The sequence below is a fragment of the Prunus persica genome, chromosome G4 (genome assembly GCF_000346465.2).
Source record: "Prunus persica cultivar Lovell chromosome G4, Prunus_persica_NCBIv2, whole genome shotgun sequence".
Lineage (NCBI taxonomy): Eukaryota > Viridiplantae > Streptophyta > Magnoliopsida > Rosales > Rosaceae > Prunus > Prunus persica.
In genome coordinates, this window is record NC_034012.1 from 7816376 (window position 1) to 7839877 (window position 23502).

The 23502-nt window shown below is 37.2% G+C and overlaps 4 protein-coding genes and 1 pseudogene across 14 annotated transcripts; all 5 read right to left on the bottom strand.

Annotated features, from left to right (window-relative positions):
* Positions 144-1835, bottom strand: LOC18781531 (annotated as a pseudogene). The gene has a single exon (XR_002271513.1). The product of XR_002271513.1 is annotated as an F-box/kelch-repeat protein At3g06240 (transcript).
* On the bottom strand, positions 2458-3305 carry LOC109949019. The gene is made up of 2 exons (XM_020563218.1): positions 2803-3305; positions 2458-2545 (listed from the first exon to the last, which is right to left on the bottom strand). Exons 1-2 carry the CDS (start codon positions 3286-3288, stop codon positions 2516-2518), a joined length of 516 nt encoding a protein of 171 aa, XP_020418807.1. The 5' UTR covers positions 3289-3305; the 3' UTR covers positions 2458-2515.
* Positions 9950-13935, bottom strand: LOC18780195 (F-box/kelch-repeat protein At3g06240). 8 transcript variants are annotated; one of them, XM_020561943.1, is made up of 5 exons: positions 13224-13847; positions 12716-12920; positions 12494-12582; positions 10737-11988; positions 9950-10581 (listed from the first exon to the last, which is right to left on the bottom strand). In XM_020561943.1, exons 2-4 carry the CDS (start codon positions 12722-12724, stop codon positions 10743-10745), a joined length of 1344 nt encoding a protein of 447 aa, XP_020417532.1. In that variant the 5' UTR covers positions 12725-12920; positions 13224-13847; the 3' UTR covers positions 9950-10581; positions 10737-10742. The 8 variants fall into 8 exon arrangements, with proteins under 8 accessions (XP_020417532.1, XP_020417529.1, XP_020417531.1 ...); XM_020561940.1 differs by having other exon boundaries at positions 9988-11988; positions 13224-13497; positions 13841-13935; XM_020561942.1 differs by having other exon boundaries at positions 9988-11988; positions 13841-13917.
* LOC18778575 (auxin-responsive protein SAUR71) lies at positions 13963-14989 on the bottom strand. Its single transcript, XM_007212953.2, has one exon. The coding sequence runs from the start codon at positions 14641-14643 to the stop codon at positions 14236-14238; it is 408 nt and encodes a 135-aa protein (XP_007213015.1). The 5' UTR covers positions 14644-14989; the 3' UTR covers positions 13963-14235.
* LOC18779765 (ribosome-binding ATPase YchF) lies at positions 16774-23502 on the bottom strand. 3 transcript variants are annotated; one of them, XR_002271442.1, is made up of 12 exons: positions 22979-23502; positions 22408-22596; positions 22241-22294; positions 20958-21068; positions 20197-20259; positions 19814-20068; positions 19485-19631; positions 19357-19384; positions 19003-19073; positions 17994-18112; positions 17437-17496; positions 17176-17207 (listed from the first exon to the last, which is right to left on the bottom strand). XR_002271442.1 is itself a non-coding variant. In XM_007211681.2 (11 exons), exons 1-11 carry the CDS (start codon positions 23189-23191, stop codon positions 17139-17141), a joined length of 1260 nt encoding a protein of 419 aa, XP_007211743.1. In that variant the 5' UTR covers positions 23192-23498; the 3' UTR covers positions 16774-17138. The 3 variants fall into 3 exon arrangements, 2 of the variants coding, with proteins under 2 accessions (XP_007211743.1, XP_020418568.1); XM_007211681.2 differs by lacking the exon at positions 17994-18112 and having other exon boundaries at positions 16774-17207; positions 22979-23498; XM_020562979.1 differs by lacking the exons at positions 17437-17496; positions 17994-18112 and having other exon boundaries at positions 16774-17207.

Below are 23502 nucleotides of genomic sequence, written 5' to 3' on the forward strand. Positions count from 1 at the left end.
GTGTATTTTCGGGGGTGTACAGCCATTTTTACATCCCCTTTACACCTCCAAGTGGTGTAAATACATTTTTTTGCTCCAATGAGAAACGATGTAAATTTAAGATATATAATTTTTTCTCTCTTTTCTCGAGTGGGTCCCGCCTATAAACGATGTAAAAATAGATGCAAATGTGCATTTTATTTTACATTTCTATGGTGGTGATGTATGTTTACAACCCTTTACATCTCACAATTGGAGATTATTACGGTGACAAGGGGTGTCTATTTAACATACACTCCCTTATACACCATTCCATTATGAATGCTCTAAGTGAAAGCTTACACACAAGGAAACAACTTCGTTACCCACAAAACATAAACTTTCTGAGTTCCATACAAGACGTAAGTAGTGCATAATGCACAGAAGAAGAAACGTAAACACTGGATTAAACACAATCCTTAGTTCTGCTGAAAGTTTGGAGAGATGAGGCTCTCCACATACACATCAGCATTGAAGTCACTCGGAAGGCCATTTACCAAGAATTTTTTACATGTTCCGTCCTTTCGGTTGCACATAAGTAATTGCTTTTGATTTCTCACCAGAAGTATATTGGTATTCTTCTAGTAACACAATGGCTGTAAAGAAAAGTAGGAGTTGGTTATCATAATCTTAGTCCAAGACTCCTTCACATTATACTCTTTCATAACCCAAAATGAGTGTTGCTTATGATCATCATGGTAATGTAGTAAACAAAGGCACCCTTCCAAAATGCCAGTTATAAATCTCTGATAATTCGTGACAGAATCAGGTGTGGCCAAGTCTGAGAACTTTTCCTCTGCTAAATCAAAAGCAACAATAACACAGGGACCTCCAACTCCAAGAGGGCCACATAACCACTGGACAGCTCCATTGAGAAATGTCCCATAGACATCCAAAAGATGTTTGAAGGGAAAATCTTGAACCCTTTTCCATGAATTGTTTTTCAATGAGAAGACAAGTACCATGCATCCATAAGCAACCTTGACAAACTTGTAATCACTCATAGGAGGAGCATGACCAAAACCGTGGGCATGACGATGAAAACGCACTCCTTGTTGAGTACAAGCATGGCTTGGCATGGGGCAATCTGGTACTCTCATGGACTCTCTGGTTGAAGGGTTAAATATAAAGAAGGCTTCTGGCTGAGGCATGATGCAGACCAGACCATTACAGGAACCAGACACGAGAACCCATTTAGTTTTGAGATGGGTATTGAGTGGAAAATCAAGCTCCAAGGGCAACATATCATCATCTATAGTTGCTAAATGGTCCAAGGAGAAGAGAGAATGAGAGCTGAGAATGAGTTTCTGAGTCTGGGTTCTGTTGAAATGGGTTTGGATGAAGTGGGGTTGGGTGGTAAGGTGAAGCCATGACTTTGAAACACACCTGAATCTACCAACAGACTTCACAGGAAGTCGAAAGAGTATGTCTGCAATGATATCTTCTGAAAAGTTTGCCATTTACGCCTAAAAAGTTCACAACTTGACCCTAAATCAACAACTAAAACATGGGTCTGCCACAAAATTTCTAATGTTCCATGCCCATATATTGAAGAAATCGAAAAAATTTGTAGCCAGAGAAATTGAACATAATCTAAGAGAAACCCATTTCCATAGAGAAGAAGATAAACAAAATATTCACCAAAACAAACAAGAGAATACGCAAAAGTTGCGAGAAAAAAAAGTCACAGCAAGAATGTGATAATACCCAGAAAACAAGAGCAGGGTTTAGCAAATCCACTGACACAGACAATCTCTCTGGCACCGGAGCCTGGGACGATCTGCTCTCTGCTTGAAATTGGATATAAAAAGTAACAATGAAATCAAGAATATAAAAAATCGGAGTCAACAAAGATAGTTTTCAGGTGACGACAAAGGAAATTTACGACCTCCTTTTGGATGATGTATAAGGCCCCTTTAATGAATTTTTTTAATTTCTAAAATATCATTATTAATTTTTAAAAATGACATCACCTTTATCTCCATATCCAACTCCACCATCATTTTCAATACCTCCACCACCACCACTGACCACCACTGCCACCACCATTATCATCACCACCACGCCGCCACCATCTTCTCCTCCTCAACCTCCACCACTGCTACATCCACCTTCACCTCCACCTCCACCTCCACATCCACAACTGCCATTCCCACCACCAGAGCCGGTCCTGGGTTTTCTAAGGCCCAGGGCAAATTTTCTCAAGTGTGCCCTTTTATACAAATTAAACAAAAATAAAAAATAAAAAATATCAACTAATTAATTTTATTAAAATTATAAGAATTTACAAAAGATAAGGAAGAACACTTTGGGGCCTCATTAAAACCTTGTTTAGGGAAAACTCAATGGGACAAAACTCTAAACGAAGGAAAAAGAGTACCCCGGATTGTAAACATTGCATCAAAAAACGAAAACTACATATTTGAGTCTACATGCTTCCTCCCGAATCTCCATAAGCATTTCTTGATTTGATCAATCTTCTTTTCATCCTCCACAATTAATCGAAGCAAAGAATCATCACATGTACCTACAAAATAAAAATAGCAATGAAATCTAAACCACAAAACATCATTTAAAATGTCTTCTTGTTGCACTTTTAGATGCAAAATCATCAATTATACTATCATATTTAATGTTTTCTAACATATCCTTTTCAATGCATAATATCGCTAATCCATTTAGCCTATCTTGAGTCATGGTGGTCCGCAAATAAGATTTCAATAATTTTAATTTAGAAAAACTTCTTTCAGCAGATGCCACAGTCACAGGTAGAGTCAATAATACCCTATAAGCAACCATTACATTAGGAAACATATCCACACTCTTTACAAACTCAAGAATTTTAATGGATGTCCATGGTTTATCTGTTTCATATGCTTCTTTTGGTAACATCACTTGCAACATCTGTAATTCTGAAAATAAGTCTCTTGCATCAACATCAGAAACATCACCATGTTTTAAAGCATTTTCAAGATTCACACAAAAACTTTTCAATTCATTATCATCAAACGAAGTCAACTTTGCAGCATCAAATAAGAACCCAAAAATAGATTCAAAACAATGCAATTGTTCAAACCTACTCTTCAATTCACCAAGAGCAATATCCACTATAACAAGAAAATAATCAGTTCTAAATGATTCTTCAGCTGATTGTTGTTCCCTATCACTATTGGAAACCTCATCAAAATGCCTTTTTCTACAAACTTGACGTTTTTTTGGAAATATAGGCTCAATTCCCATATCAAGGGAAATTTCTTTAGCATCAATCATGGCAGAAACAAACCCATTTATTCTATAGTTTTCAAAAAATAAAACAAGTCCTTCTAATTATCTTACAGCAGCATCAAGACGCATGTCTTCAGATTGTAACTTTTTACTAACTAAGTTAATCTTATGCAAAATGTCATGCCAAATAACCAAACTTAATATAAATTCAAAACTTGAAAGCTCTCCTGATGCTAAACTTTGAGCATCCCTACTCAATTTGGCATCTTCACTAATTTCTGTTAATTTAAATAAAGCTTCTCTGATTTGGGAAGCTTGAGATTTTATTGCTTTGACACTTTCAATGTGACTTTCCCAACGTGTAGTTGACAATGATTTCAAAGTTAAACCATCTATGTAATCAAGTAACACATTCCATCGCTTTGTTGAATTAGAAAATACCGTATATATGCATTGACATGCTCCAAAAAAAGATTTTGCTTTAACACATGAGTTGGCCATATTACAAACTATTAAGTTGAGACAATGAGAACCACATGGCATGTAAAATGCTCTAGGATTTATATCAAGTAATCTTTTTTGTACACCTAGATTTTTTCCTTTCATATTAGAGCCATTATCATAACCTTGTTCCCTCACATCATCAATATTAAGTGTAAGGGACTCAATTACATTTTGTAATTCATTAAAAATTCCTAATCCAGATGTATCTTCCACATTCAGAAACTCTAAAAAGTACTCTTCTATATTTATTGGAGTACTTGAAACATCTACACACCTCAATATTAAAGTCATTTGCTCTTTGTGACTTGCATCAGGAGTACAATCAAGAATGACTGAAAAATATTTAGCTGTTTTTATTTTTTGAATGATTGCATGTTTAACATTTGATGCTAGAATAGCTATCAACTCATTTAGCATTTTATGGCTAAGATAATGATAATGAATCTTCTTATCTTGAATGAGTCAAAAATGATGTTGCATTACTAGATCAAACTCTGCAATCATTTCAAGTAGGCCTAAAATGTAACACCCCGACCCCAAATTTCCCCAAATTTTACCCTTATTTGATTATTTAATTATTTAAGGGTATTTTAGTCATATTTTTAACCGAAGAGAGTTTGGGACCGCGACTTGTATTTTTGGATAGGTAGTACTGAGACGAGTTCATAGACACGTAGTGAGCTCGAATCGGAGTTGTAACGAGAGAGATATGGTCAAAAGAAGCCCAGTGGCATAATCGTAAATATTTCGAAATGGGATTTTTTATAAAATCAGATTTCTCTCTCTCTCTCTCTCTCTCTCTCTCTCTCTCTCTCTCTCTCTCTCTCTCTCTCTCTCTCCCGCGATCTCTCTCCCTCTCCCGTCGGCTCTCTCTCTCTCTCTCCTCGTAACTCCGGCCACCGGCCGCGGCTGCGGACGGGGCCGGTACCAAAAGAACCGGCTCGGCCTCGGCGTCACGACCCAGCCCATCCCCGCCATCGGCCGCCGCTCCAGCCACCGGAAAATGCCGATTTTCGCCCGGATGTCGCCGGATTTTCAAAGCCGCCGATCTCCCTCCTCCGGCCACCAATTCCGTCGACCCAGGTATGGATTTTGAACCTCTCGAGCTGCTCTAGCTGATGGTTGGGTAGGATTAGATCGATTCTTAGCGTAGATCACTCGATTTTCGAATTGAAAATCGGCCAAAACTTCGGCCGCCGTGATCGGCCATTTCCGGCCACTTTTTGGGGTAGGTCCAAGAACAAAAGTGGCTCCAAATAGGGTGTTATACCTAGAGTAGGAGTTTGGAGCCGTGGTTTTGAGATTTTCTGGCGAACCGTTATCGCTTTGGGCACCCACGCGCTGCCGGCGCGTGAGGCGGCGAGTGGGCACTGTAGAAAAAGTAGCAATGTGTTCCGATGAGATCCTTAGGTTGTCACGAGTGCGTAGGATTTCGCGGATCTCAATTCGGACGTCGTTTGACTATCGAACGGATATTCGCATATTGCGCGTTATCCGGGTTCGATAGGTTGGGACCGTTGGATGGTCCCAAATTTAATATATGTTGATCTAGGTATTTCTAGGATCGTGTAGGATTTCACGGATCGTGAATCGGAGCCCCGGATGTTCCGAATAATAATTTTAAGTTTATATTTTTTTTATTAACCGTCAGATCGTGCGATCGTGAGCAATCCGACCGTCCGATCTGAACCAAACTTGCAGGACAAGTGTCCTATACCTGGTAGAACCCATAGGGACTTCCGGATCGGAAATTGGAGGTCGTGGGTTCTGCAGGTCCGGTTGACCAGGGTTAGAGTAGTTTGACCCTTGGTTGACCGTGAGTCTTTCGGAGTAATCTCACCTTTATAAGGGGGGGATTATCGGGTGCTAGACCATTGTGGAGGATTACACAATATTAGAATTTATTTATATAACTATAATTATATATGGTTGTACAAGGGTACAACAGAGTCTAGAATGTCAGTTTGGAGTGCTATACGCACTACTTTAGGTACCTCCCTGGATTTTGGATTCACTACAAACACCACCAAGTGAAAATTAGGTCCCGCGTGGCGTAGGTTATCCGGCGTTGGGACAGACCCCATACGTGGCGTTGGTTGTACCGGCGTATGGGGAGATATGAGATATGCGGTTCAGGTCTCACGTGGCGTAGGTTATCCGGCGTTGAGACAGGCCCCATACGTGGCGTTGGTTGTACCGGCGTATGGGGAGACATTGTGATATTGTGTTGAGGTCGCACGTGGCGTAGGTTATCCGGCGTGTCGATAGACCCCATACGTGGCGTTGGTTGTACCGGCGTATGGGGAGATTTGTGATATGATGTTGAGGTCCCGCGTGGCGTAGGTTATCCGGCGTTGGGACAGACCCCATACGTGGCGTTGGTTGTACCGGCGTATGGGGAGTTATGTGATATGATGCGCAGGTCTCACGTGACGTAGGTTATCCGGCGTTGAGACAGACCCCATACGTGGCGTTGGTTGTACCGGCGTATGGGGAGATATGATGATAGTATGGTATGGTCGCACGTGGCGTAGGTTATCCGGCGTGTTGACAGGCCCCATACGTGGCGTTGGTTGTACCGGCGTATGGGGAGAATATGTGAAATACAGAGAAAAGAAATAAGGTATCACCGATGTATGGAATTGGGTTTTAGTGGAAGAACTACGTGTGGCTTGATCCCTCAAGGAGGGTAGCAGCCTAAGGTTATTAGGTGCAGCTGCAGACTAAATATTAGTCATATTTGGTATTTGAATTGTTTGTTAGTTAGTTAAGAATTATTGGAAGGCCGAAGGCCATTTGTGTGAATTGCATGAAATTATATTGTGCATGCTGCCAGTTGGGAATATTAAATGTGTTTTTATGCAAGTTAAAACTTTGGGAAATGTCCAAATTATAGGGGAGACTCTGCCGAAATTTCGGCAGGAAGTCTCGATTTTTAGTAATTGGGTCTGGCATCGGAGTGATGTCAGGAATTCCAAAGGGTTCGTCTCGGGTTTTGAGAAAATTCGGGGCGGGTCCTTAAAGCCTAAAAAGTTACCATTACCATCTTCATAAATTTTTTCATTTGTTCCACGAAAAGTCAAATTATGTATAGCAAGACATTTCACAACAGTGATGATTCTGACAATAACATTTTTCCAGTGTAGTGTATCTTTCTTGATTAGCTCTTGTAATTCTATATCAATTGTTTGATTTGTTTTCAATCTGATTTGCAATTCAACACAAGACCTCAAGTTAGTGAGGTGTTCAATACTGCTTTCATGTTGTTTAAGCTTCTCACCAAGATGTTTCCAATCTCTAATTCCTTCACTAGTTAACTGACTTCTAGAATTCATTGTTTTAAACAACTTACAACATAAACAAAACACTTTATCCAACTCCTTTGAGTACACTAGCCATTTTCGATCCTTAGTTTCCCCATTTGGTAACGTACGAAGATAATAATTTGAAGAAAAATGTCTCTTGTGTTCGTCCATGGGGAATTTGAGATTAGTTTCTCTTAGGAGACCTTTTTCTACAAGTAAATCTCTCATTTTTGCATCAAGATTATCCCAAACTCGTGGATCATAAATGTTCAAATCAAATCTTGTTTCGGGACATTCATTTTCATGGCAAGGTTCATCAATATTTTCATTTTCATCTAGGAAAGGTTCATCACTATTTCCATTTTCATCTAGATCACCAATTTCTTCATTCACATCATTCTCATTTTCTACTAATTCTTCCAATTGAATTGGTTGTTCATATTCATTTGGTAAATCTTCTTCTAAATTTTCAAGTGAAGCATTGGTTTGTTTAACAAAATATTCAAAGATCCTCTTAAACTTTGAGCAATTTCTTCTTATTTTTTCTTTCTTTGTCTCTTGAGATTTCCGGAAAGTTGTTTCTTAGGAAACATTTTTTAATTTTCAGAATAAACACAACACAATAAAAAAAAATAATAAAACAAATTAACAAAGAACAATAAAACCTGGATTTTGAGCATATTTTCTTCCACTTGAAACTTCCAATTATAAAGAAAAAGAATCCCAACCAAGTTTTCTGTTGAATCAAATAATAAATAAGAAAAAGTTAACAATTAATCGCATAAAGCATCTCACAATCTTCAGTCAACTGGATACAAACACATGAAAGTGAGCATGAAAAAGCATTAGAAAACATACCGCCCCTTTGGAAATGACTGCTAGTTCGCCTGGCTTAAGCCCTTGTTTGGCAAACTCCCGAGCTGCATATCCCTATAATATTTGAAAACAAACATGTATTAAGCATTAAAAGTTATCGAGGCTTCCACAATACTGCAAAAAATTATCACAAAGCACAAACATCAATTTTTCAACGCTTGATCATTATTACCAAATGATTTTATTTATCCTATTAAACCACAATTCTACACAAAACAACTACAAGAGTCGAGTACAAAAAGATTCTATATGTATCTTTAAAAAAAAAAATACCTTCAAAGAAAGGCACTGGTCTAACTGGTGGATGATTTATTTTCCAACTCTGTTGGAGAAGAAGAGGAGAATCACCGGAAAAAAAAAATTGCTTGCGTTGCTTTGCTTGTGTTATGAACTGAGAAGGTTGAACTGAGAAAGTCGAAGGGTTTTTCCTTCTTTTTGTGGCTAATAAGAGTCTGTTTTGATTCCTCATATTTGTTGATTTGTTTTATATTATATTTTATAATTAATTAATAATGAACTTCCTTAGTCAATACGTTTCTTTTAGAGATTGAGTATAAAGACTGATTGGATTGATTGCCTTCCCTTTTCACTGATAGGTACAGGCAGCAACTCCTTTTGTTTTAATTTTTTTTAATACAAATATATACATAAGCTTAAAAAAAAAAAAAAATTGGGCCCCCCTCAGCTGTGGGCCCCGGGCTGTAGCCCTGGTGGCCCTGGCCCAAGGCCGGCTCTGCCCACCACCATCACCACTACCACAATCACCATTTCTTTCACCACCACCACCACTATATGATTAGCACATAACACTTCAATATCATGTCTATTTTAGTCATTATTCACATTAACAACAGTTTTATATTAAAATTTACTAAACAATTTTGACATTGCTTTTTGTACTAACAATACTTTAAAAATATTGTTTACCAAACATAGAGCTACTTTACTTTACAACTAATTATTTTCAAAGAAGTGACAGCAATCTCAAACTGGCCCTAAAGGCGTATTGCATCCTACTTGAGTTTTTTTTAGAGTGTTGCTAAACGAACTCTAAAATTAATTGAGTACACCGTATGATCTATGTACACCATAATATTTTAATCAAAATATAAAATTAACTAAATACACCCTATTTAACTACTAAAAGTACTCATAGTAATCCCTAATACACTCTATCACACAACACCAAACTTTAGAGGTCTTTTTTAGCCTTTTCCCGATCGAATTGGATGTCGACCCAAGGTAGAGGGAAGAGTTTTCTAAAAGAGGCTTATTCTTGGGCACGAAAGACAACCCTTAACCAACCATAGCAAAACCACACTGAAACCACCAGAATAAGAGGGCAACCGTGGGATAAAATTGAGAGAAAGACATGAGATTTGGGCATGTCATTTAGGGTTATTTTCCTTAGCATTAATCAGTAAATGATTCATCAAATTGGCGAGACAGCAATTTTCCATCCACATGCTTTGTCACTATCATCTAATGCTTGTTTGTTTGAGGTTATACTAATATTACATGCAAAACAAAGTCAAACTTCATGGGGAGTTTGTGTAATTAACTCATATAGAATTTCTAGGGGTGTTTATGTAATTAACCCAAACAAAATTTCTAAGGAATTACAGAAAATATGCTTTCCAATCTGACAAAAAAACAGAGTAAACTCCACCTCCTAACATGGTATATTTAACCTACCAAATCGTGCAAGGATTAAAATTGGGGAGAGATAGCTAATCTATCAACCTACTATAACAAGATTTACATGTGGGACCAAGTTTCCTAAATATTATATCCAGTCTACCAAAATGAAAGGAGTTTAAAAAATAGAGAGACATCTCCACAACTTCAAAACAAAGATTTTTTTCGTAATTTTATATTAGAGTAAATTAGTAATTCAATAAATAGTGTAATAATAGAATGTACTCAATTAATTTTAAGGTTCGTTTAGCAGCACTCTTTCTTTAATACAAGAGATATTGGGATAGCATATTCGAATCCTTCAGTTCACATAAACTTCGTAGTTCTCAAAAATAAAAATTTGGCATAAGTGTTACGAAGGTAAGAGAATAGAGATTGTTGACAGATGACTCACGAGAGTCCTTATTCTATATGGAATACAACTCCATGTTTTACATAAATATAATTCTCAACAATAAGAACATAAAATTCTATTGTAGCAGTTAGATAATCAAGTTCACATGTCTAATCATATGCAAATACTCACGAATCTGTACCCCAGATGAACCCATTAGCATGTATACCAACATATTATTAGGTAACGTAAACAAGTTTAATCAACAAATTTGGCGACGTGGGGTTTCGTCTCAGGCACATGAGTGCTTCATCCGTTGCAAAATCCTGAAAGCAAGAATTGCAGTAGTTTTGCGCAGCAGAATAGGAGCTCAAGCGAGTTATAAAATCCACTTCAGAAATGCACACATGCATTTGAAGAAGACAAGTCCAATTCATAAAGCTTGATGTTGCCGTTTGCAAGCAGAAGATCCATTTCAGTAATGCATAGCTCGTTTACTTACACCAGGAAATTGAACTTTGCTTGCATTATTACAGTGCATGAGGAGCAAAAATGTCGAGGAGAGAACGTAGTGCAATTTGGAGAAGCAAAAGTAATTGTGTGCGCCTCTTTTTCTATTTCCTGGCAACCAAAGCAAATGAAATAAAATCCTTACTGAATTATGCTTAATAGTCACTGTCATTCTTGAACCTCAACAACTACAAATTAATTCAAACTAAGTGAAAGTCAGAGACACAAGGATGTCAAGGAACAACTTCATAAACCACAAGACCTACACTAGCTCAGTTGCTTTTTTTGGTCAGAAACTTGCTCAACTCAGTTACAAGAAGCAAGTAGTTCATGTGCACTAGAAGTAGAAATGTGCAGAGTACTGTAATCCGGGCTAAACGCAACCGCGAGTTCCTTCGGAACCATAAGTTCGGAGAGACAAGGCATTCCACATACACATCAGCACAGAATTTGTCCGGAAGGCCATTTCCCAAGAAATTTTTGCAAGTTCCATCATTTGGATTGCAAAGAAGTAATTGTTTCCAACTCCTTGCCAGTAGTATCTTGGTATCCTTCCAGTAACATAATGGCTTCAAAGAAATAGAAGCATATGAGTCGGTTATCATAATCATAGTCCAAGACTCTTTCACCCTGTACTTGTTCATAATCCAAAATGAGTGTCGCCTATCGTGCTGGTGTAGTAAACAAAGACACCCTCTCAAAACACCAGTTGTAAATCTCTTATAATCTGTGACAGATTCAGGTGGGGGCAAGTCTGAGAACTTCTCCTGTGCTAAATCAAAAGCAGCAATCACACAGGTACCTCCAACTTCAAGGCGTCTACATAACCAGTGGACAGCTCCATTGAGAGTCGTCCCTGACTTCTCCAAACAATGTCTGTAAGGAAAGTCTTGAACCCTTTTCCATGAACTGCTTTTCAATGAAAAAATGAGTACCATGCATCCATAAGCAACCTTGACAAATTTGTAATCATCGATCGAAGGAGCATAACCAAAACTATATGCATGATGAAATATTACTTCTTGTGGTTCTGGAGGACAAATATGACTTGGCCTGGGGCAATCTGGTACTCTCAAGGACTCTCTAGTGGTAGGATTGAATATAAAGAAGACTTCTGGCTGAGGCATGATGCAGACCAAACCATTACAGGAACCAAACATGTGAACCCACTCAGTGTTGGGATGGTTCTTAAGTGGAAAATCAATCTCCAAAGGTAACATATCATCATCTATAGGTGCTTCAGGGTCCAAGGAGAATAGGGAATTATTAGAACTTAGAATGATTTTCTGCTTCTTCCGGTGCCGGTTGAGATGGGTGTTGATGAAGTGGGGTTCGGTGGTAAGATTGAACCATGACTTTGACACGCACCTGAATCGACACACAGACTTCAGACGAAGTCGAGAGAGTATGTCTACAATGATATCCTGTGAAAGGTCTGGCATGCCTACTTCCCTTGATACTGAGATATCAGATATAAGCAACTCTGAGCCACCTAAATCCGGTTTGCACCAAAGCCAACTAGTAAGCAAAATCAACAGATTTCCATAACTAACATTTTCTGCTTTTGATTTAAATGAGAAATGAGTCCCATACACAACAAATAATTCCCTCACATTTTCTGCTTCAGGCATAATCATCTCTTTGAATATCTACCCATATGCAAGCCAAAGGTTTTCACTTTTTATCATAAACTGCAAATTTTTCATATTTTCAATTCTTTTTTACATAAATGAAAAATCTTTGTTAAAGGGGGCATTTTTATCACAAAAACAATTACCCCATGTTCACAATTGGCCATCATTTCAGATTAAAAGTAAACATCACCGCAAATACTGCACAAAATTGATTTCTAAATCAAGAACTCAACATGGGTCTGCAACTTTCTAACGTTCCCTGCCCATATATTTTAGAAATTAAAAACCCACATAAACATAATCTGAAACCAATCCATTTTCTTAAAAAATAAAATAATAATAAGCAGAAGTTGGCTCAAAAAAAGAGTCACAGTAGAACGAAACAATACCCAGAAAAACACGAGGGCGGTGAAGTGAGTCCACTGATACTGACTGCCCTTCTTCTCCTACCTTGGGTCGCTTCGACTTGTTCCTTCTTCTACTCTAATTAGTGGCAGCAAAGAGAAATTAAAACCATGTACAGAAGTAAAATTGAAGTGAACAAAGAGAGGATTTTGAATTTCAGAAGAACTTGAATTCCAAACGGAAAAAGCAGATTAGGCTAACCTAACCCCATGCATAGGCTCTTTCAAGAACTTCAAATCCCACAAAGGGTGGCTCTCGTCGGCCGATCAGGAGCAGCATAATTTCATTGTTTTCGCATTTAAGTTCCTGATTTATAGGCTCACTCGGATAGAAGCTTTTGACTAAATAAACATCAGATTATATTCTCATATTGATCTTCATCTTCCACAAATTTTGCGGTCCTGAGCTAGCCTGTTTCATGACCCAATAAGAACTAAAATGATGGCCTGTTTATATAATGCTGGGTTTGGACCTTCTATTTTGCGCTTAGCATGGCCCAATACGTTAATTACTTGAAAGTAATTTTAGTGTACCAAACCAAAATCCTGTTTAGCGGTATTTCGTTTCTTAATTTTGGGAGATGTCGTAAATACGAATATTCTTTATATATTATTCAACAATTTGGATGAATAGTTTATTTTAATGTGATGGAGGTTTCTATTAGTCTGCTGCAGATTGGACATAGGCCAATATTGAAAAAACTAGAAAACTCACCCGCTCTCTCACTGCTCTCTCTTGGCAATATCCAAATGAAGGAGTGATTAAAATCAATACCGATGGGTGCAGAAAAGGTGAGGATGGACACATTGCTGCTGGGGGTGTACTCAGAGATAGTTCTGGGCAGTGGATGAGAGGCTTTGCTGTCAAGCTTGGTGTAGGACAAGTCTTGGAAGCTGAGTTATGGGGCATCTATCTTGGACTGAAAATTGCTTGGAATATAGGTTGCAGTGCAGTTGTGCTTGAGTCTGACTCAGCGATCGCGGTACACCTGCTTAACAAAAATGTGGAAGACTTTCATCCTCTTACTACTATGTTGTGGGGATGCCAGGATTATATAAACAAAAACTAGGTTTGTTCTATTCATCATGTACATCGTGAGTGCAACATGGTAGCGGATAAACTAGCTGAATTGGGTTCATGTCTTGAGTTGGGTCTGTCAACTTTCCAGGACCCTCCTGATAATATTAAGTTCTTTCTTAGTGAAGATTTACTTAGAGTTTGTAGGCATCGAGTCATTGTTTAATTTCTTTGTTGGGCATTAGCCCCGTTTCTTCACCAAAAAAAAGAAAAGAAAAGGAAAATCGAACTTGATACGTATTTAAGTTCGATACCTGATTGTTGTCGCTAGCTCATTGTGATAGCATAGTTTTGTTGTAAGTGCATTATCTCGTGGCAAGAGCTGAGAAAATTGGAATTATCAGTAGGCTTTCCAAATAACATGTTTTATTCTGAATTCAAAGAGACCCTTTGGGACATTTATTTACTTATCTGAGAGAATATCAAGAATATTCATAGAATACAACAGTGCAACGCCATGATAATTACGAAACACGATCCATCAAATTAAACACAAGGGGTTAGAACCAAAAAAGAAAAAAAGAATTGAGCAGAATCAATAGTAACAAGAATGATGGTTTCAAGATGCTGTGGCCTCAACCTGGAGCATGATATATATTTCCCTATCAGCTTTGAATTAGCAGATCATCAAACACAACCACCAGCCTTATCAGAACACATAGAGAGCAGCCAGTTCCTCCAAGGACTCTGAAGCACCAAAGCTTGGATCAGCAGCATTCTCTAGCATCCATATCAAGTGGTCAAAGAGAACCACCTCACAGTTGACCAAGATATCTTCTGCTTCTCCTCCTTGCTTTTGCTTTGAGGACTTGTCAATTAAAGCATTCAACAAAGGATGGTTGAGGTACTTGGAACTAATGACATAGCGCTTTCTTGTGCTTCCCACAAAGATTATAGTTTGGTGGTGGTGATGATCAATTTCATGCATTTTGTCTCCATGGCCAACCCATAAATCTTCTCTTGTGGATTTGGACCTTAGGCTACTGTATGATGAAGATCTCCCTAGCTGCCTTGACAAGCTCTTGCACTTCCTAAGCAAAAAATTGATTTTCTTCATCCTTAAAAGCCTTATCTTTTGAGTTCAGAGAGAGAGAGAGAGAGAGAGAGAGAGAGAGAGAGAGAGAGAGAGAGGGGCTAATTTCTGGTGTGGAAACTAGGTGATTGAGATATATAGGAGGCTTGACACATACTCATCAGAAAATCAGATATGTAAAGTGTGTTTTAAGATGTGAGGATTGGGTTGGGTGGGTGCACAGTCGTTGTTTTCCGGTGCTAGAAACATTGTGGGGTCTATGAGTCTGCAACCGAACATTTTTTAGTGACATAAACAAGTCATCTTTTTCACATACGCAGGTACAGCAGACAGAAGCATTCACAAGCTGTTGTCACTAGCTAGTAGCTATTCTCCTAGTCAAGGCACCCAAGCATATGTAGCACTAGGATACTAGCTAGAAGCTATATCTATAGGTAGATGAGCAATGCTAGGGTCAGTTGCACACACGCGAGTGGGTGGTGACTACAATGTATCAATTGCTTAGAACCACCCACTCATACGTGAACCAGTGTCCTTGGCAAAATCCATAGGTAGATATACTTGGCCAAATACTAGCTTACTCTAGCTAGGCACCCAAAAACTGTTGCAGCATGTGACTAAGTTGGTTGCCTTATCTGTAAATAAATTCAAGTGTGTTTAGTCTCTGCCAACAAAATGAGAAATGCTGCAAACTCAAGTAGGCTGAGGAGGTTAAGTGTTAATCAAGCATCACCTCAGTTAGTCAGTTCAAAAGCTAACAACTTCTATAATTTATAGCTGACTCAGCAAGAACTCAGTTTATATTGAACAACAATATAAGAAGCTCAATGAATAATTGGCTTGATACTCCATTCATCCTTGTTAACTCCTAATTAAGAGTGGTTATCACCAACTTTAATGATTTTAAAGGTTTTGGTGTTTTATAATCAATTAATTATGCGAAGAATGAAGTTAGTACAAGTAGCAAGAGCGGGCGGCAAAATGAATTAGAATGAAGTTAGGTCAATAATTCGATTCCCTTCTATTATAATAAAAAGAAATATTGATCATTTCATGGGACCCTTAGTGTTAATAATGAATTTAAGATGGACAAAGAGTTAATTGATGGATTAGTAAGTTGATAATACTTATCAGGGAGCTTGTGTTGATTATAAGTGAGAAATGCAGCGGTGCAATCATTTTCTAATCTAGCTGGCTGCCAACATTTCTGGTTGTTGACAAACACCAAAAACATGCTCAGCCACGTACTATTTGTTGAACATCTTCTCACACAGCTGAAATGAATCTATGCATTTTCTTCTCCGATTTCAAATGACATGTCATGCTCGTGTTGATTTGAGATACATGTAATTTGTACTAAATAAATCAGCACCAAAATTAATAGGTGTCATTTTTAGATTAGTCGAATTAAACCTAAATACGGAGAAAAACTTCCATGTGCCAGTGCATGAATTTTTTGTTCCTATCTCTCCTCACGTGAATATAAACCATTTATTGGTTAACAATCATGATTACTTAAATTCGTGTTATCGTGTCGTGTAAAAATCTGTCACCTGTTAAAAACCGCTTGATCATAATCAAATAATGAACACAAGTGGGACCTGGGCACAGCAAGCAAACGCTGCTAAGAGTGTGTGTTTGGAGAATAATGGACCATTTTCTCCAGCCTCCTGTTCCAAATAAATAGCAGAAAGGGATCTTCACTTGCTTAGAAGCAAAAGCAACATCTATCAATTCTATCGCATAATTGAAGTATTGATTATTGAAACAGGACCAAGTGATAAAATCCTGTCTCTGTTTTATGCCAACATGATTAAATCCTTGTCCCATTGCAACCAAAATCAAGACAAACTTCTCTTAGTTGTAGACAGAGACATCTGATCTTTGTTGCGTGCAACTTAAGGTTAATTGCAGTACAGTTGCCCCTTATTGCCAATAATATTCAATTGGAGCTTGTGATTTTATTGCATTTTAATATCAAATTTACAAAATTCCTCCAGTTCAAGAAAAAGAAAAGAGAAAAAAGAGTTTGTTTTTCTTACAACATCATGAGCACTCCTGTGAAATCATACAGGACTTGAACATGAGGTTGTTCTTAAGAAAACAATATTGCATACACTGCCTATAAATACGACACGAAGCATGACAAGAATGTACAACACAAACAAATTTTAACTTGAGTATAATACTTGAAAATTGCCTACAAGGATTTTCGAAATCACCTAAAAAGGTTACAAATACAGTGATGCCACCACAATAGAGAAAAGTCTATAAATTTTGGTTCACCCTCTTTTCGTTTAATTTTTGTAGAATTTCAAAATCAAGCTTCCATTGATATCAACAATCAATTGAGCTATTTACTCTTCAAGCAAAATTTATAGTATTCTCCGCATATAACAAAAGAATACTTCATCATTCCAAATTCAGGACTTGCATATAAATCAATGTCCATCTTGTGAAGAAAGCTACATCTAACTGTTACCCTCAATTGGGAAGATAAGCTGCTTCCATATGAGCTTTTATACGTTAAAACGAAACAGCATGACATCTCCTTCTTGTACAATGTATTCTTTGCCCTCAGATCTCAACTGCAAACATCAAGGTAGCTTGGGTGAGTCAGCTTGATCTAGAATGATATTAAAGGAAAAGACACTTTTTGCCTCTGTTTGTTCAGAAAAAAGAACTTAATAAAAAAGATCCAATTCTATTTAACAGTCGTTCTGTAATCTTGATTCTTGACCAAAGGTGGACAGCATTTATATGTGATGCTACTGGTTAACAAGACAATTATAGCTAATAAAAAGGGAGCCAACTTACAACCCCTCTTTCCCTTGCTGCGGCAAGTGAACCAGCAGCAACAAAATCATCATAAGACACCTAACAATAAAGGGACAGAAGAAGTTATTATTAAATGCTTTAGTTCCAGTAACATTATTAAATACTTCAATAAATAGGTAAAATGTTTTAATAGTTATTTACATTTTATACAGAAAATATAAAATTAGCACTCCATCATTTTCATTGGTTTTAGATGAATGAGTTTACGATATTAACAGGTAGATGCTGTCTTGAATATTGAACATAACTTACATAGAACTGGGTGGTTTAAAGCTCACTTCTATTATAGTAATTAAAATCAATTGTTTAATCCAATAAAATAGCTATTGCCAATAACATGTCAAAGTGAGTGCTCCTAGATAGAGTATCGTCAAGGCACTTTAACTGCAAAAGATGATGCAATTCATGCTCTCATGTGAGGCACGTTATCATCTAGAATGGAAAAGAGACAATTTTGTGTAGTCATTGGGGTACAGTGTGCCCAAGGCATCATGAAAAGAGTATCAAATACTTTTCCAATCCTTTAACATTTATACCTTATATGTCGAGGGCTCATTTTGTTGTGACCATATAGTTCTTCAACAAGATGCTTGGGGTTGCAGGGCTGAGCACAGCCAGGAATTCGGTCTCACAGAAAGTATACGGCAGATTAAATCTAGTGATGAGGAAAAATAATGGTACTTTTTTACGTATGCTATGCATGTTAAAAAACTATCATGAAATTAATAGGTATAAAATAAAAATAAAATAACCCTATATTGTGAGGAACCATGCACAAAATTATCCATTTCACTGTCCAAAGAAAACCAAAACCTATTTCAGGTATTGATGAGTTTTCAGTTAAATGAGGGTTGGGGGATGTGTTGTTTGTGGTTTTTCGGTTTTGTTCCTCCCTGTTAGTTTGGGAGGTGTTGGTGCTGTTTGTTTGTTTCTGTTTTGTTTTTTGTTCTTCGGTTGTGGATGCATTATCCACCTCCGTGTTCTTTTGCTTAATAATTTTCGTTTCTTCTCGAAAAAAAAAAAATTGAGTTTTCAGTTTAAGGAAGCAGAGCTCCATTCACAATTTTAAAATTCTAGTTGTCTTTAAAAAGAAAAATATTTATGCACATTAGGAGACCCATTTAAAGAAAGGAAAGATACCCTTGCAAAGGTTCTCGAAGCTTTTTCAATCTTTTAAGTTTCTTTTATTTTTTCTTATTCTTAATAAACTTTATATATTTATATATATATATATATATTTTTTTTATACAGAAAACTCAATTAGTCAAATACACACGGAGAGGGGCAAACAAGAAAACCAAAGAATTGAATTATTTCAACCCCTAATGCAACCAGTGGAAAGTTTTTCACTGTATTTTATATCAATATATTTAAAGTGGATAAGAACCAAGACAAAAACTCCATGGTTAACAGAGTTGCATTGCACACAGTTTCCTGAATATCAGTTTTATCTCATCTTCTCATCAAAAATATGTTATATCATCCCATACAAAAATAATATAACAAGTTATAAAGAGAATTAGAAGTTCTGTTTATGATGCTTACTGTCTCAGCTCGAATGAAACCTCTCTCAAAGTCAGAGTGGATGACCCCAGCAGCTTGAGGTGCAGTCATTCCTAGATCAACACAGAACAAGAATCAGAGAACAACATGATATGATGAACAAGTAGTCCATCATACTTCCTAACCTATCTAAGTTTACTTCTGTTTGGACCTAAATTCTTCTCACCTAGGACCATCAGTAAAACAAATTCCACGTAAACAAGTTCCCCATTATGATATAAAGAACAGCATAGCCTATGTTAGCACTTGCTTGAAGCATTTCAAGGTCCACTCAGAGGTATTTTACCATTTCTGTAGTATAATACACAATTTACATTCAGCATAACCAAAGCTCACCTGCAAGTATGGTCCATGCTTTTGTTTCCTGTGTACAACATAGGAACAATCTTTTAAAACAAATGGAATAATATACACACACACACATATACAACATCCAAAAGAGTTCACAAACTCATCCTTCTCACCTTCTCTCCAGACGTAAAGTAAGTACGGAGCCCCAAGATGCCATATGTTGCTCTGATAAGGTTCCCAAGACCACTTTCACTAACACCAAGAGATTCCAAAAATTCTGTTCTTTCTTCATATGGTAGTTCCGTAAGCTCAGACTCGACCTGCAGGTGCAAACTTCCATAATTAAGGCAAACAAAAACAGTATGAACACAAATCTGCTAGTCTCGAACAAGGTAGCATTAATCCCCATCAAACATTACAAGCAGAGAGGCAGGCACAAGCTGTGAAAATTGTCACAATTTCAAACTATAATTAATACTTCTGTTCTGATGTATCCCCAAACCTGTGCTGAAATTGTCACTACTCCAGATTGCAACTCAGGAGCAATATTCATCACTTCTTTGACGTGAGGATTATGTCCAGGTTCAGCTAGATCAGATTCTGCAACGTTAGCAACATATATAACCGGTTTCATTGTAAGCAAGCAAAGATGCTTTACAGCATCCTTTTCCAAATCTGTTAAAGCGACTGATCTTGCCGGTTTCCCATCCAATAGTGCATGCTGAATTTTTTCTAAGGAAGACCTTTCTGCTTCCTCCTGAAATCAAAAGACTTTGTGTGCATCATTTTATAATTAATGAAGGAGGAAAAAATTGAAGGGAAAGAGTGAGATGTTAGCACATACTTATGCACTGTACAGTAAGAGAGCAGTGGATAGTACTATACCTTAATTTTGGTTTGTGAGTCTTTTGCCTTTCCTTTTTTGAGCTTATCCACTCTCTTCTCAATCTGCACTTCTTGTGAATAATACAATTTAGTTCAATCAGCTCATTCCATCCTACCAAGCTGCTATTATATCTTAAAAACAAATAACAGATATAGAATAGTCCTAGAAAGAAAAAAAGAAGAAGAGAGAGAGAGAGAGAGAGAGAGATTATAGATTTTAGGACAAGGAAGTGTAGCTACAAGCAAAAAAGTGCACATAAAAAAAAAAAAAAAAAAAAGGTACATCATCAACTTTGAACCATAAAATGGCTGCGCATTTGAAAAGTATAGTTTGCATAAAACATATATATCTGTAGAGGGTCGTCTTATCTGCACAGCTAGGATAAGGCACTGTGATAGTTCACCACCTAAACCACTTCTCATAAATTTTAAATTGACAACCTCATGAATCAATTACCAGGCCTGGTGGCCATTATGTAAGTCAAATTTCAAATCAATTGGATTGAAAAATATACTACCTATTTCAAAGCAGAAGCTAAAAGACCAACTAATTATCATAAAAGCAAAGAATCCAGAAAGTTCTCAGTCAGGATGTGGGATCAATCCACACCTCCAAAGCAGACAATGAATCAGGATCCACAACACCACAAGAACTAGGTAAATTTTTTTTTTTTTTAAGAGAAGAAAAAAATAGGTAAATGGGCTCCAGGTTGTGATAGAAAGATGGTAAGTGAGTAGTAGAACAATGTTAATTAGAAAACCTGGTCCAGATCTGAGAAAATAAGCTCTAGGTTGATGACATCAATATCAGCCTTAGGATCAACTTTCCCATTCACATGAACAACATCATTATCTTCAAAACAGCGAACAACCTGAAACAACAATCAACGGGCCAATAATGATGTAGATCTAAAGAAGTAATGATGAAAAGCACTATGTATACTTAATAAAAAGATATGAAGGATTTACATAACTTGCTTCTTCTCTCCACTCTAAATTCAGACTATAAAAGATTTTACATTCCAATGGTCCATTTTAACAAAAAAATTGTTATCTTAAATTCATATGACATTTTCTTTTATAAAAGCAGTATCCATCGCACTGGAAAAGGAGAGTCCTCAAACACTTATCTAGAGACCTCATAATGCACTGTCCAACTGACACAAGGCATATAATGATCAATCTTATTAACTAAACATAGAGGCGAAGCTGTGCTCCAAACTCCAATAAAAAGAACGCAAAACAGTTTATTTGTGATTCAAAATTTGGGAGGGGGGGGTTTGCTTCAAAACCTCTAAACAATAGCATCTTTAGTCAAGCTTAGTTAAATGTTTTTTGTTATGTGCAAAGAGCATTTTATTAAAATAAACAAATTTTGCAGTACCACAGAGGAACCTGATCAGTCAAGCAGATAAAAACAATAAAAATGGAAAAGTAAAGAATAAGCAAGCTCCCACAAAAAATAAAATACAAATACACAAAAGATTTAACTGTTTCTTGTGATTATGCAGTCAGGTTCAGGTCCCAACTTAGTTTTCTTTCTCATCCTAACCAAACAAGATTCTAGCTCGCACTAAAATGCACCAGCATGTCACACGTTCACAAACTTTCTATTGTCATCTGCCATGAGTTTAAGAAATCAGTACAAAATGGTCTCTTCTCAACGAGCAACTAACCTACACACGCGCGTGCACGCACACACACACACCCACACGCACACTCACTCTCAACGAGCGACTAACACACACACACACACACACACACACACACAAATAAACAAGATTCTAGCTCGCACTAAAATGCAGCAGCATGTCACATGTTCACAAACTTTCTATTGTCATCTGCCATGAGTTTAAGAAATCAGTGCAAAATGGTCTCTTGTCAACAAGCAACTAACCTACCTCTCTCTCGCTCTCTCAGACACACACACACACAAATATTAAGTAACATAACAAAAGAATCCATTAAGGAAAACAGGATTTTGAGGAACGAGAAAAAGATGATAATCACACATGAACACAAGCATAAATTAATGGATAGAAACCTGAAGTATGGAGTCCACTTCGCGAATATTTGATAAAAATTTATTCCCTAACCCCTGAAAGTAATGAAATTAAGAAAATAAATTCAGCTGAGGCATTCTAACATATTTGCAATGGAACTTAAAAATGAAAACGGCAAAAGAATAAATAATTAACCAGGCAATGTTACCTCCCCTTGACTGGCACCCTTGACAAGGCCAGCAATATCTACAAGTTCTATAGATGCTGGGACTGCTCGCTGAGATTTGCTGAGATCAGAAAGTACATTGAGACGTGGATCTGGAACTGCGACAATTCCTACATTCGGCTCTATCGTGCAAAATGGAAAATTGGCAGCTTGAGCCTTACCATTCTCAACCTACACTCGCAAAATCTTTTTAATATAAAAACTATGTATTACTCATATCAGTAAAGGAGGTAGAAATCCAGATTCACAATATAACAACCATTATGGGTATATAGCTACTGGTGCAAAGTATGCTGTCACAAAATAAAAATATGATCTTTTTGTCTTAAAATCAGAATGTGCACTAAGATAAGCTGAGTGTTCCTTCAACATAATTCATGCAGTTCACTACAATTCTACAGTGCAATCCCCAATTTGAGTTGCAAGTGAAAAAGATAGATAAGTAAGCACAAACAAACAGATAAACATCTCAAATTCAAATGGAAATATGAGTTATCCTTGCTTGTATTATTTAAGCAACCAAACAGAGAGACAAAGGGTTTGTAGGACATACAACGGCATTGAAAAGAGTGGACTTGCCGACATTAGGGAGGCCAACGATGCCGGCTTTGAGGCTCATGCTTATCTTGGATGAGGACGCAGCAGAGAAGCGCCGCCCTCTGCTTAAACCAGTCCCTATGACTCCCATCAACTGATAATGGTTCCTCTGCCTCACTGGAACAAGGAGAGATGGAAGTAGCTGACTGCATAATGTTATACGAGCCATTGGAGCTTCGAAAGAACCACAGAACCAGACAGATAAAGAGAGCAAAGCCGAGTTCAATTTATCTGTTGCTGGGAAATGTGTGTATACATATTAAGAGGGAAATTGAGATTATTTATTTATTTATTTCACTGAATTTTTCTTTTTGACATAAAGGAACCCTTTTTTTTTCTTTTTTTCTTTTTTGGGATCGAATTCCTATGCCCCCCAAAAAAAAAATTACTCCTTTTTCATGTTCGAGAGAAACAACTCATATTTTAATTAGGTCTCGCAACATGTCGTGTTAAGGTAACGAGTTAGAAATCTCCAGTACG

Coding starts and splice junctions, on each gene's coding strand:
- LOC109949019 (XM_020563218.1), bottom strand. CDS start 3,288: ATGATTGATGCTAAAGAAATTTCCCTTGATATGGGAATTGAGCCTATA. Junction 2,546..2,802: donor ATGTAATGGTTGCTTATAGG/GTATTATTGACT, acceptor TTTATTTTGTAG/GTACATGTGATGATTCTTTG.
- LOC18780195 (XM_020561943.1), bottom strand. Junction 11,989..12,493: donor CCGCCCTCGTGTTTTTCTGG/GTATTGTTTCGT, acceptor TTTGCTTACTAG/TTGGCTTTGGTGCAAACCGG.
- LOC18778575 (XM_007212953.2), bottom strand. CDS start 14,643: ATGAAGAAAATCAATTTTTTGCTTAGGAAGTGCAAGAGCTTGTCAAGG.
- LOC18779765 (XM_007211681.2), bottom strand. CDS start 23,191: ATGGCTCGTATAACATTATGCAGTCAGCTACTTCCATCTCTCCTTGTT. Junction 22,295..22,407: donor AGGGTGCCAGTCAAGGGGAG/GTAACATTGCCT, acceptor CATTACTTTCAG/GGGTTAGGGAATAAATTTTT. Junction 20,069..20,196: donor ACTCACAAACCAAAATTAAG/GTATAGTACTAT, acceptor TTTTGATTTCAG/GAGGAAGCAGAAAGGTCTTC.